The 14,369-nt window shown below is 31.0% G+C and overlaps 2 protein-coding genes across 3 annotated transcripts; both read right to left on the bottom strand.

Moving 5' to 3' along the window:
- On the bottom strand, positions 1–4,059 carry LOC137823780 (WEB family protein At3g02930, chloroplastic). The gene is made up of 3 exons (XM_068629087.2): positions 3,699–4,059; positions 2,937–3,141; positions 1–2,611 (listed from the first exon to the last, which is right to left on the bottom strand). The coding sequence occupies exons 1-3, from the start codon at positions 3,713–3,715 to the stop codon at positions 311–313; spliced, it is 2,523 nt and encodes an 840-aa protein (XP_068485188.2). The 5' UTR covers positions 3,716–4,059; the 3' UTR covers positions 1–310.
- Positions 4,060–9,947: 5,888 nt separating this feature from the next.
- LOC137829892 (F-box only protein) lies at positions 9,948–13,994 on the bottom strand. Of its 2 annotated transcripts, XM_068636924.2 has the most exons (3): positions 13,729–13,994; positions 11,297–11,421; positions 9,948–10,146 (listed from the first exon to the last, which is right to left on the bottom strand). In XM_068636924.2, the coding sequence occupies exons 1-2, from the start codon at positions 13,884–13,886 to the stop codon at positions 11,298–11,300; spliced, it is 282 nt and encodes a 93-aa protein (XP_068493025.1). In that variant the 5' UTR covers positions 13,887–13,994; the 3' UTR covers positions 9,948–10,146; position 11,297. The 2 variants fall into 2 exon arrangements, with proteins under 2 accessions (XP_068493025.1, XP_068493018.1); XM_068636917.2 differs by lacking the exon at positions 9,948–10,146 and having other exon boundaries at positions 11,151–11,421.
- Positions 13,995–14,369: the final 375 nt, after the last annotated feature.

Here is a 14,369-nt window from a genome sequence, read left to right as displayed (position 1 = left end):
GAAATATCAAACTTTGTGAACTTTGATTTGAATTTGGGATGATGTAAAAATACAATCCAACTTGCCATAGAAACATTGGCAAGGTAGGAACAGAAGTGGGAGGAAAAGAGGAGAAGGGGTGTTCATAACATACAATTTGTCACTAACATGGAGAACCACAATCCAAAAGAAGAAACACTGAAAAATCCTAAACAATATTACAAGCCTCGTGATCCCATAAAAATTCTATTCTGAGAAGCAAAAATCATACAAACATGTTCAAACAACTGAGTGTTCAATGTACCAACCATTACCATTGTTGAATAGTGTTCTATTTCTGGTTCCCAGCAGCACCCTTTTTCTTGAGCAGGCTTCCAAACTTGCCAAGTAAAGGCTTTTTCTTCTTCTTCAATTGTTGTTGTTTTGGTTCATCAATGTTCTCTGTTACAGCATTTCCATTTATCTTATCAAAGCTCTCAAGTGATTCAGGTTCTAGCTTTGAGTCAACTTCCTCTTCAAGTGATTCAGGTTCTGCTTCTCTCTCCGGAGAGAACTCCTTTTTCTCTATCTTGCAGCTCTCCCACATTTTAAATTCAACTTCTACTGAATCCTCCTTTTCTTTGGTCTCTTCTTCCTTCACTTTTTCACTCACTTCCTCAGGTTTGGGAGCTGCAATATTTGCAGCCTTGTCGTTCGACAGAATGCTTTCTTCTGGTGTGTTTTGTTGGAGTTCCTCCTGATTCAATGGCAGCTCTACCTTTGAAATGTCCTCTCCTACATGACCATTCTCTTCAGAAAATTCAACTACTTTAGGAAGCAAATCATAGTCTTTCTCACTGTCAGTGAGATCCCCATTTTCCTCAGGGTGGTTTATGGTTGTAGCTTCTTCCAACAACTTGGATAACTCCTCCACCTTCTTGATAGATTCAGATTCCCTGATCCGAAGTTCATCATTTTCTTCAAACATACTCTGCAACTCATTTTCTTTATCCAATAAATTCTCCTTCAATTTCATGTTCTCAGCTGTTGATTCCTTCAGAGCTTCCTGCAGCTGAATTGCCTCAGCCTCAACTTCCTTCAAATTTTCCTTCAACTGGGCTTCTTCCTCCCTGTTGATATTAGCTTCTTCTTCGGTTTCTTTAAGCAAGTAAAGCAATCTTTTTATTTCTTTTTCCAGAGATACCTTCTCTTCTTCATTTTTCTTTATGCAGCTGACCAGATGAAGCTCTCTCTGCTCCCACTCAACCTTGGAGTTCTTAAAGACACTCTTGGAATTTTCAATACTACATACAAGAACATCAATCTCATGTCGTGCCTCATCAAGCATGGACTCATATTTTTCATTGGTGGCTTTTAATACTAACTTCAAATCTTCAATCTGAGCCTCATAGCTTTCACGTTCAGCTTGGGTGTTTAGTAGATTTTCCTTAGCTTCTCTGGCTTCTGCAGATACTTCATGTAATGCAGAAGCTAAGCTTTCCATTGCCTTTTTACTCTTTTCTTCTTCGTCTCTAGAATTCTCCAATTCACTGATAAGTTTGTTTTTCTCTTCTAATAAGGTCTGCACACTAGAAGCAGCAAGCTTTTCATCGTTCAAAGCCTGGGCTTTCTCTTCGTTAACCTTCTCAATTTCAGACTTCAGAGCCTCAACTTCCTTTGACTTTTCAAGACTTTCTTCCTTGGCCGTGCGAAGTTGGCGTTCTGAATCCTCAACATCAGCTCTCTGTCTCCCAATTGTCATTTCTAATAATCCTACCTTCTCTTTAAGAGTAGTAACTTCAGATTCTGCTTCATGCAACAAATCATTGCTTCCTTCTAGCTGTTTCATTACAGATTCCAAAGACTCTGATGCTGATCTCTCCAGTTTGTTTGCTTCTTCAATTCTCATTTCCAGTTCCTCAACCTTCTTATTCCACTCCTCTAGCAGGCTACGGGCATAAGATTCAGCCATTTTTGAAGCTTCAAGCTCCACATTAAGCTGTTCAATAAAAGTTTCTTTCTCTGACAACTTATCGCTGTAACCCTTTGCTTTTTCAAGTTCATCATTGAGAGCTGATATCTCTGTTTTCAGTTTCGATATAACCTGATTTTCACCACCCTCCGTTTCGAGTTTTGCATCTAGTAAGGTCTTCAATCGCATCAATTCAGCTGATAAAAACTCTGCTTTCTCTGCCTGAATCTCGGCAATTTTAGTTGCATCATCAGCATGATTCAATGCCTGGTTCTTTGCATCACAAGTCATGGCAAGTTCTTGTTTAACCCGCTGAAGCTCCTGCGTGGTGGAGAGAAGAGCAGCCATGTCCAAAGCATGTTGGTTCTTGACACTTTCGATCTCGTTCTGCCATTCTTCTTCCTTCTTCTTCACACTTTCAATACCAGCCTGCTCCAATTCCACAGCTCGGAATCTCTCAATCTCAGAATTCTCCTCAGCACGTTTTTGAGCCACCAATGCTTCCCTGAGTTTGTCATTTGCATCCTCAGCCACTCTCTGTGCCTCTTTCAACTCATCAATTGCTTTTAGCTTCTCCTTCTCAGCTTGAATGAGCAGCTCCTTTGCTTTCTTTAGGTCTTCTTGAGCAAGATTCAATTGGTTCTGCAACTCTGAACCCTTTGCAGCTCTGGGGGGTTGTTTCTGACATACCAAGGATACACAAGCACAGATCAGAGTGCAGATACTCTCAAAAGGAAAACTGGATTAAGTAAAATACTTTTCTTAATCAATTTTAAGGAATAATGGAAGAAACATCTCCATCATTTTCCAACAAAAAACAGGGCGAATTGAAATGCATCCTCGAGCAAAAATATTCAACGCAAATTGAGATGTTAGGAAGTTCAATTGCTTCTTAAGAAAATTCGAGATGAAAACAAAGAACGCAATTCACATGCAACCATTTAGTAACATGATCGAAGTCTAGAAGAAAGAGAGGACCATAACATAAGTGCAATCTGGAACTTACATCAGGTGGGGTGGCAGAGGGTCTTGGTGATTTCCGCTCAATCGTTGGCTTTGAATTAACAGATCGTGGAGATCGTTCCACAGAAAGTCGCGAATTTTGCAAAGGGGATGGTGACTCAGATTCTGATTTAGACACCACTTTGCTAGCTTTACTGATTCTAGGAGCTGCCATTGATCCTTTGCTGGGATTTTCAGATAGATTGGGTCTACGAATTTACAATGAAAACACCAGATCAATAATGCTTTCAATGGGACATGCAGTAAAAGATCAAATAAGCATAATCATGTGGGTGCATCCAATCAAATAGATGGATCTAACTATCCACGCAATAATAAAGCAACTCGAACGCCAAATTCAGCATCCAGAATCAGTGCCAAGCCAAACTCCATGAAAAAACAAAGATTAAGGCGAGAACAGAGGTAGTGACACAAACAATGATCTGCAATAACCCTGAACCAACACAATTGTACAAAATGGAGCCAAAATAAGAAGCAGCAGCGAAAAAGAAGTGAAACCCAACTTCGAACCGCAGACACAGAGTTCATAGAAAAACACTGAAATTCCATGAGATGAACACTGCAGAAATGAAAGTCAGAGAGAAAAAATGGAGAAAACCCCATAATTGCAAGTCATAATTACCAGATCAAACCTCATAAAGCAGACAGCAATCACACTTCACACAAAAAAAAAACAGAGCTGAAAAAAAAAAAACAGAGCTGAAAACCAGATCTTTGTAGTGAGAACCCAGAAAGTTTAGCTGACCTTGATTTTGAAGCCATGATGGCGGCAGTTGTGTGAGTGAGAAGAAAAGGCAAAAGGGGTGCGTTTGCAGAGCTAAAAATGGCAGATTTCTGACATTGTAGGAAAGAGGAAAAAGAAGAAATAATGTTTGTTGAGTGTGAGTTGAAGAGTTTGAGTTGGTGAGTGAGAGAGAGTGAGGAGAAGATGCAGAGGGAATTTACAGAGCAGAAACCAAATTATTTGAGATGCTTCTCTTTAGTCCAGAGTGTCCACACACACACACTCTCTTTTCTCTCTCTCTCTCTCATTCATTCATTTATTGTTAACCGTTTTTTCCTCTCTCATCTCTTCTTCTGATGTGGGATGCAGTTCCTGTTACTGCAACTATTACCATTATGAACTCTCTTTATCAGTAACTTTGTCAGAGGTAAAAGCAAAAAAAAAACACCTATGCTACTCACTCACTTTTCATTACAATTTTAAAATAATTCCTAAAATTCAAAATTCAATTAGATTTTTTTTCTAAATAATGTTGTATACAGTGATATGGTTGGAATTAAGAAAATGATTATTCTTCTTTTTCAGTCGGTTCATTTGTTTTTTTTTCGTATGAACTCCACGTATTTCTCTTGTTTTGTTATTTCTCATTCTCGTGAATTACAAGTTTGATGGTACTTACAAAAGGTACTTCAATGTTAAGTCAAATTTCGGTACTTGTTGTATTCAATGTATAATTATGAGTTATCATGAATACTTTGTTATTGGATCGGATTAAAGATATGGACTGTAGTTAAAAACATATTACTTAATGTTTAGTTGATTAGTCTTGCTAATCTTCTTAAAGTATGGTGATATCGGTCGATTTTGACCGAACATTAGATTTCTATTCAGTTGTTCTGACTAATACGTTTGAGAATTAAAAAAAAATTGAAATAACATTTTCCTTTTTCAAATTAATGATGTTGAACTTGTAAAGAGATTACTGGTTTTTGCACTTAATTTTGAGGTTATTAGATTTTAAAACAGTTCTTAAAATAGAGATTAAGCATTGTTAAATTAGTCTGATTATATATAAAATAAATCTTAAAAAGAATAATATGTGTACTTTAATAATTACTTTGGATAATAAATAATTTGTAAAAAAAATACTATTATAAGAAAAACTTTGGTCTATTATGATGACATATATATAAGTGTTTGTTAGCTCCTAGAGTCCATGTGTATCACCATCAATGATGAGAGAATATTAACATCTTAATGTGGATTCTATCTTGTTCCACTCAATCAAGTTGCTAGTGTATCTTAAAAAAAGTAGTTAATAAATTAAATTTGATATTAAAAAAAAGTAATGTTTTTATTCTCTCTTTATTTTTCATTGTTTAAAAACTTATTTTTTCTGGTTTAAAATTTTGAGATTTGACCAACATAAATAATTTTTTATTATTGTAATAAATATTATATATTATTACATTTTCTCTCAAGGTTATCATAACTATTTTTCTATTTTTATATTTTAAAAAATAACACATAAAAACAGTTTTTTTTTGTCAAAAATGTTATCACTAAAAAGGGAACATAATGATTACTATCTTTTGAATATGATAATATATTGAATGTAGATATAAGTGACAAAATGGGGTTTTGTAATCAATTAGATTAATTTTAGATTTAGATGTTCATTCCAATAATCTCCTTTCTCCATGTTACGGTTGGTTTTGAGTGATAAATAAGTTTAAAAAAAAATAGCTGTTTTAATATAAATAATAATAGGCTCGAAATAGTTCTGATACCATGGAATTAAGTCTAATTCAATCCCAATTCTATAAAATTAGGTTCATGAGGTTAAGGTTTACCCCACTTATATACAATGAATTGTCCTCATCTCTATTCGATGTGAGATCTCCAACAACAATAGTAACATTATAATTTAATGATTGTATTAAAAAATTAATTTTTAATATAAAGTTATAATTTTTTGATATAAAGTTATAATTTTTTATTATATTATATAAAATAAAAAATAAAAAAAAAGTTGTCATGAGATGAACTTTGGTATGGAGGGTAAGAAACTGACTAGCAACCAACAATCCTTTATCCATCTATCTATCGTATGGATCTGCCAAAACTCATTTCAATTTCTCATTTTTAAAATCAAAAAATTAGGTACAACTTTAAATTGAATCACTCATCATGCTAACTTCACTCCACATATTTATATATCCAATTCCTTATTATTTCGTTACAAATTACCTTTTTTTTTCATTTTGTCGGTGATGATTCCAATAATACGTTTTTTATATGAACAAAAATTGATGACGATATTAAATTAAAGGTCATAATTTTTATTTAGTTACTATTTATTCACAATTTTCGATAATGACATTTTTTTAGAAAATTAAGTCTATTCGTGGTTGTAAAATAAGATTTATTATATATTATGAAATGTCATTATATATTCAACGTACTAACTTTTTCACTTTGATACCTGTTAACTCGTGTCTTAGATCATATATTATGGATAGTTTGATAGTGGTCTGATAATAAATAACCTGATATGTATAATAAACTTTTGTTAAGATAAGTATAAATGACTCTGATATCATATTAAGAATATGAACTTTAATTCTAATTGAATCTTATAAAATAATTCATAAGATAAGTTTTACAATCATTTATATATTATAAGATGTTCGGATTTCTAATCGATCTAACACATTTCAATATTTTTCATCAATAGTATATAATTTTTTTAAAAAGAGAGTTAATAGTACTTAGTAATAACAAAATGTGGAGAATAGGAGGAATTCACCATAATCCTCAACTATATATTAGTTGTGCTTTCTTTTCTCACTCTATCTCGGTGTTGAATCATTTGGATTGTATGATGATGATTCATTAAGACCGTTTGAATTTCTGGTAGGTGTCTTTAGTTAGGCCGATGATAATGTAATTTCTGTATAAGAGTTGGATCACCCTTGAAATGGTTATCAATTATTTATTTTTTATTGTCGATAAAAAAATATATTAGTTATGATTTAGATTTTATTATATGAGAATGGAATTGAGAAGATTTTTTCAACATACTTTATATTAATAATATGATTGTTAAAAAAATGTAAATTTTATTATAATCTCAATTGAAGTTGGTAATTTTTTATGGTCTTTCAAAATACATACCTTATCAGCTAAAATAAAATTTTCACATAAAAATAAAATTCACACTTTTCCTCTCATATATATATGCAAAGAACATTGGATTTTAATTTGTTTTGCATTACATAAATTAAAGTCTTTCATCAATTTCAGGGTTGTTCTTCAATTTACACATAAGCATGTTTGACTTTACACATAAGCATGCATCCCAACACATGTCCATTTTGAGTGCAACTTCAGATTAGGGTCAACTCACAATTTACATAAACATTCATTTTTTTTAAGAAAATGCAAAAAACATGCTAATTAGTTGTTGGGATTCTGTAGCAAATCTGACAAAATAGCAGCATCATGTTTGGTTGAATATTGTTTACTCAACTTAAACACTGGTTTAGGTTTAACCCCATCTTCACTCAACTTTATAGCAATCACTATAACAGATTAAGTAATTAATCCAAAACTAATTAAATATTATCCAAAACATTATTTGTTTCGTTAAAAATAGTTATAATATTTGATCTTGATGAATTAATTTGAATAGATTTGGTAAGAATAGGGCACAAAAATTTATTAGGGATTGACTGGTGACAAAATAAATATTGATATTAGGTTAGTAGTCATTGTTTGTATACCATCCACATGATCACTCACATGACATGTCTCAACCAATAATGTTAATTGCGTTATGCAGTAACTTCTCTCTTCATAAACCATAAAAGCAACGCATTATTATTTAAACACTATAATTAAAATGTCATAAATCTAAGAATACAACAACTATTTTTTGCAGTCTGGTTAGACATCATTAACATTGAAAAAGTTCTCCTTGTTGCAAGAAAGTATTGTAAATTTTTTTCAATAAATTACGAAAGTGAGTAAGTTGTACTTCTTTTGGACTACTTTCGAGTGAAAGTCATACATGATCTGTATGATTTAGTGTAAAATAATAGAACTGAAGTCGTAAAAAGTGAGACAACTTCAATTGTATTATTTATACAAAAATCGTATATGTCATATATGACTTCATTTAAAGTTGATTTTAGATTTAATCAAAGTTGTCAGGATGTCATATAACTTCTATTTAACAAGGTCGACAAAATCATCCTGGTGGGGGATAAGACTTCTACATGGAGTCTCTTTCCACCTAAAATCATATCGATAGGGTACGATTTTCACTATACACTACAAGAAAATCATTAAATAGAAACTAATGTTAGACTGTACAAATAATTAGTCATTATAATGACTATATTAGAGACCATTAAGTGACAAAAAAAAAATAGTTTCTAAATTAGTTTATATTATTGATAAATAGTTTCTAAATTGGTATTTAATTAGCAACCAAGGTTTTTGCTACCAAATTTAGAATATAAATAATTGATAGTTAAAACATTGGTAGCTAATTAGATATCAATTTAAAAATTATTTATCAACAATAAAAGCTAATTTAGAGACCAATAATTTTTTTAGTCTTTAAAATGACCTATAATTTAATCACTATAGCAACTAATTATTTTTTGTCTCTAAATTAATTTATATTTAATGATTTCTAATTTAATCACTATAACAACTAAATATTTTTTATCTCTGAAATTGGTTTCTATTTAATGATTTTTTTGTAGTGACAAAGTCATCCCGATGATGTAAGATTTACCAACTTTTATAAAATGATTTTTTTACCCAAAATGTGAAAAAAAATTGCACTTTTTTCTGATAAATATCATACAAATCCCATGAACAGTATATTTTAACTGAATCACATGTCAAATTTTGCATAAAGTATAAATATTTGACCCTAATTATACAGTATGTGTAGTGTGTGAGAAGGTAATAGCATAGATAGAAAGCTGGGGAGTTTGAGACAACTGGCATGCACATGGGAAGAGGAATCAAAAATAAAAATGGGAAAAATTGATGAGCTTTGTTATTGGCCATTGGAGATTGAAGATTCAGATAGGCACAAAGACAGACAGCAAACATGTAACATCATCATTCTGAGGTGGGGGAGCATATGTTCTATAACTAATATTCTTTGTTTGGTTTCTCCCACCCAAATCCTTTTTTTTCATGAATTAATCAACCACAGAATACTCAATATTGTTTCTTTTGCCACCATCCCAAACAACCCTCATTTTCACTTTAATTAAATACACCACGCCAACGCCACTCATGACAAACAAACACGTTCGTTGGTTGTTTTTCTGCAACTGCAGTTCCTTTCATTAATAATCATTTTGTAACATGCAAAATGTCAGACCAGTTCCTCTTTTATTCTTCCTGCTTTCATCACAAATTTTCAGAAGAAAAATTCACTTTGGTAGTTGTCAAAATTCCATGCATTTGAATAGTAGTTGGGGATTTCATGTTGTTCTTTATTTATTGGGTCTTGAAGTTCTGTGTGAACTGAAATTCCTCACAGTGTATTCTCAATTATGCAGACATAATTCAAGGGTTGGTTATGAACTTATGATAGTGATAAAAAGTGAAAAATGATGCAAAATAGATTAAGATTAGTTATATGAAATGCCAAGAATCTACTCCTTCAAATCACAATTTTGAAGATTTGTCTTACCATGATCTCCACCTCTTCAGTCAGAAATCACAGCATGTTTCCACCATTATTATTCCCTACTGATAGACTTTGTGACTTCAAATTTTTCAATTGATGAGAAAAAGTTAATAGATTCTAACTGTGTAATGTAACATAGAAAATGATTAGGATATATAGATACACACATTGTCATAATATACAATAACTTTTCCCAGATGGAAAAACCAAAAAGTCTTGAGACTAAAAGTAGACTGCTTCATGTGACAGTGGTTTGAGTGCACTTAAAGTAAATGTACTTTTATTTGAAATAGATCATGAATTATCTTACACATTCAAATATACATATATGTTCATTGATTTTTAAATCAATTTGAAAGATTGTATTTAATTAAATACTAAAAAAAATATTTTTTTCATTTTTATAATTATGAATAATAAGATGAGATTTGCAATCATAGATCACTTAAGATGTAAATTTCAATTACCAACACATTTTTATGAGTAGTTCTATAGAAATGAATGCTAGCCAAGTTCAAAATAAAGATAGTAAACAGTTTCCTGCATTATTGACCCATGAAGTTTTCTGCTATTATTGATGATTACTTAAAATAGTTCCCTGCATTTTTAGGCTTTTTTTATAATTTTGGTAGCATCAAATTTAAACCATGTCATTAAAGAAACTCAAAGAAGCAGAAGACCTAACAGTGTAGATGGGGTCCTCTAGCATTTGACTGCAAGAAAAATGGTAGTTGGCATCTACATGGCCTGTGGAGAGAGAAACAGATAACAGAGAAAATATATAGATATAATAGATTATATAAATCATATATCATGTTTAAAACAAATCATATCATGTTATAATAAGACAGGAATAGAGAAAACTAAATTATAGAAACTAATATTTTTACAATGATACTTCCTGCGGATTTCTGGGATTGCTTGCACATAATCCTCATTGTTTTTTTATGTTTATAACATCAAATGCTATGTTTGTTTCAAGAAACATGATATGCCATGAAGGAATACATAAATATAATCAATTAATATAATTGATTATTATATAACATAATAGAATAATAAAATAAAGTTATATATAATAATAATAATATTGAAATATTAATAAAAAAAATATTAAATAATTAATATTTTTTATATAATAATAATATTTGTAATAAAAGTAAATAATATTAATAATAAAATTAAAGTTTTTTCATTAAAATTAACTAATAATAAGAATAATTTGATCATTTTGTAAAATATATTATTTTATAACTTTTTATAATTTATTATATCAATCAAATTATTTACAAACTTTTATAATCTTTTTCTTCATTTTTTTTCACTTTCTATTTTTTTTAATTCAAACATCTTTTTCCCTCTCAAATTCCCTATCTAATCCAATCGTAGCATTAAAAGATTTCCAATTATAATATTTTCCAAACAACTAAGGTTTTTACACACATACATACATTTATATACATACATACATATTTATATATATATATATATATATATATTTTGTCAATGTAATACTAAAACAAGTAAGAAATATCAAACTAAATAAGAAAAAAGGACAAAAAAAAGGCAAGTGTAATTTATTCAAAAAAAATTGTAGACTACCATAAAAAAAATTTAAAAAAGTCCCAAAAGGTAAGGCAAGTCACTTTGTGAGGTCCCAATTATCCCATGAAAGGAGGCCACTAGTGATGGTCAAAAGTAATTTGAAAATGATTACAAGGAATGCATGCAGCAGTTATGCAGATCAAAAATTAGAAATGAAGAAAAGATTATCATCAGACTCAGTTTGTTTCATACCAAAAAGTACAGATGAAGAATCTGGAAAAATACAATGGTAAAAAAGAGACAAGTATGATAGTAGATTATCCAATACTAACTTATAAGAGTGAGAAATTACATCACTCTTCATCATAAGAGACATGAAAACTGGTTGTGCAACCAGAAGCTTCAGGGTCTTCAGCCCCACAACAGTCATAGAACTTTGCAGCATAAGGTGGATCATCTGGGCCCAATTCATAGTACCTTCATAATTAACAAAAAAATAAATCACAGAATATGGGAATGGATTGATATTTGAACATGAAAATATATATAAATGTCCAGGTCAACAGCCTGGCATTCACATTCACTGATAAGGTGAACTCAAGTCTAAGATCTCACTACTAGAAAATCATTAAATAGAAATCAATTTTAGAGACAATAAATTATTAGTTTCTATAGTGACTAAATTAGATACTATTTTAGAGACTAAAAAGATTAATGGTATCTAAATTAGTTTCTATTATTGATAAATAGTTTCTGAATTGATATCTAATTAGTTACCTAAGTTTTAGCAACCAATTATTTAGATTCTAAAGTTGGTATCTAATTAGATACCAATTTAGAAATTATTTATTAATAATAGAAACTAATTTAGATACCAATAATTTTTTAGTCTTTAAAACTAGTTTTTATTTAATGATTTTCTTACCGTGTCTGGTCAGCTTAAAACGTAGCAGGCTGTCTATCCCATTGCCTTTGAAGAAAAAAACAACATCAATAATATCCACAGTTCCTCATTTATATTACCTCTGTAAATTACACGTAAAAATCTTTCAATTTTAGTTGTCCTTTAAGATTATTTTGCTGCAAGATTTAGAATATTTTATTTCTCTACCCACAATCCTGATTTTTAAGTGCCAGAGCTTAAACACTCAAATGAGAATATGATAAACAAAATGAACGAGTAACAAAACTCCAGCCTTTGGAACAGAGAAAGTACAAACATTTACAAAACTTCATCCTGTTAAGTGTGGTTTGCAAATTACCATAAAAAGTTGTACTGTGAATGGCATGTCTGACATGTGAATCCTCCTGTGTCCTAGTAGAAATTTGAGGTTATAAGTGGGAAATTTGTGGAGATCAACAGATTTTGACTACTAAAGAAACACCTTACCCAGACGGCCCTTGGAACTCCAACAACAAACAGGATCCAAGAATTTGTTACACAATGGCTATGTTCTGGGACAGATTATCCCTTTTGTCAGAAAACTTGCCATGACTTTTGGTTAGTGAATATACCAATCTGGTGAAAGTTTTAGAAATAATCAAGAAAGGAAGATACATCAGAAACATTCTCAATGTTGGAAGGTTTGAGTCAAACTCAGTATTGACTGTTGTAAATTGTAATAAAAGAAGGAAACTAGGAAAGTAGTGAACTAAACATTCTTAGTTTCTTACAGCTAAATGAAATCTTAAAGCCTTTGTACAACAACAATACAAGAACAACTAGGCCTTTTCTTTCTAGATGGAGTCAGTTACATGTATAAAGTGATGCTTTAGAAGTTTATTATGAATCATGTTCACAGACAAACCTTTTACCCCGAAGTCCTTAATAAGTTTCATGGTTTTGACTAAAACTTTTTTGTTATCTCTATCTACATCTCGTGATAAGGCTATCCTTCATCAAAACTACTCTTCTAACTTGAGCTCTATCCATCATCAACATACTACTGCCAGAAACAAAAAAAGTTCTTTCTAACCAAAATAAATGCAACAACCACAGATGAAACTATTCCATCCTTCTCAAAATTTATGGTCTCAAAAAATCAGGCCACTACTAAATCCAGAAATTTCCATTACATTGTTTTGCTTAAATTGTGGCTTATAAGTTATAGCCACTACTTTGCCCAGAGTTTTTCCTCTAAAAACATTATGCAAGTTGTGAGTGCTGCATGACTAGTTCATCAACCCTATTTGGTAAACAAGTTTATCTTTTTTTCTCCTCTAGAAGTATTTTTATGTCAAAAATGAGTGAAGGGACACTCAAGAGGCTGTTCAAGTGGTAAAAAAACTTCGTAGGGGCTTGAGGGGCCATTGCAATGTTGAATCTTTAAACCGATGGAAGAGGAAGAATCAACAAAGGAAACTAAAGTATCCATGTTGATACCTGAATTGATGTATTTTCAATGTAATTTCTTTCTCAGCAAAAAAATGAACAAACTTAGGTATAATATCTTAAGCCTTGTTCTCAAACTACGATGAAGTGAAAAGCTTCTGCATGTCCTATGTTGGGAAGAAGAACACGAGTTGCAGAAAACGAAAAATGGCAAGCCATTTAAAGATGATAAATAAGCAATCATGAAAAAAGGTGACAAAACATGACATTACATCAAAATCCTAAAAGACTGATAAAAGAACATGATGGTCATAACGAGAATTAACCACTTTTTTTCAGAAGAAAGAGGGAAAAAAGGAATTTTTAATAGGATTATGAATAAAAATTGAAGGTCTGAAAAAGAGAAGCTAAATGGGTAGATTAAAGAATTTGATGGAAAGAGGGTAGGGTACCTCTTTTGATCGTCGTGACGGCGACAAACGAAGAAAGAAGGGTGGAAACGGCAAGAGGTTGAAGTGTTGGAATTTGGATCATAGCTCTGTTTGCACCTTTTACAAACCTTTGAATTTGATAATATCCATTCTTTCTGCTTCTCCTTCTCCTTCTCCATCTTCCTCACACACCGCAATTTCACAACCTTAACAATTTGCGAACATTCAGAACGAAGATGAAGAGTTTTATTCCCTTCTGCACTTGTAAATATTTTGCATTTGAGAAAAAAAAACAATAAAAATGGTTGCTGAAATATTAAAGTTTCTTGAAGAATAAAACTTTTCATGAGGAGAATTTTTTTTATGATAATTTATTTAAATTTAGATTAAACTGTACTTTTATTTCATAATTTTGGTTCCCTAATTTTATAATCTGCATCGTAATCTTCATAGTATTTAACATTCACACTTCAAACTTCAATTTTGATATTTTTATTTCTTTATTGCTAACATATTTATCAAGAAATATGTAAAATTAATTTAAATATATGCATATAAATTTATGATTGAATAAAAAAGGCGAATTTTGCAAAATCTGAATAATAGAGACTAAAATTTGGGATTAAGAATTGAAAGGGGTAAATTTGTAATTTAGGATATAG

Source organism: Phaseolus vulgaris, chromosome 11, assembly GCF_051622355.1.
Source record: "Phaseolus vulgaris cultivar YP4 chromosome 11, ASM5162235v1, whole genome shotgun sequence".
Classification (NCBI taxonomy): domain Eukaryota; kingdom Viridiplantae; phylum Streptophyta; class Magnoliopsida; order Fabales; family Fabaceae; genus Phaseolus; species Phaseolus vulgaris.
Note: the sequence above shows the minus strand (reverse complement) of the source record. Positions and strands in the feature narration are given on the sequence as shown.

Excerpts from the sequence above, each read along its gene's own strand:
- LOC137823780 (XM_068629087.2), bottom strand. Across the intron at positions 2,612-2,936 it reads CCTCTGCCACCCCACCTGAT|AAACAACCCCCCAGAGCTGC; the intron begins GTAAGTTCCAGA and ends TTGGTATGTCAG.
- LOC137829892 (XM_068636924.2), bottom strand. The coding sequence starts at position 13,886 with ATGGAGAAGGAGAAGGAGAAGCAGAAAGAATGGATATTATCAAATTCA. Across the intron at positions 11,422-13,728 it reads CGTCACGACGATCAAAAGAG|GTACTATGAATTGGGCCCAG; the intron begins GTACCCTACCCT and ends TTAATTATGAAG.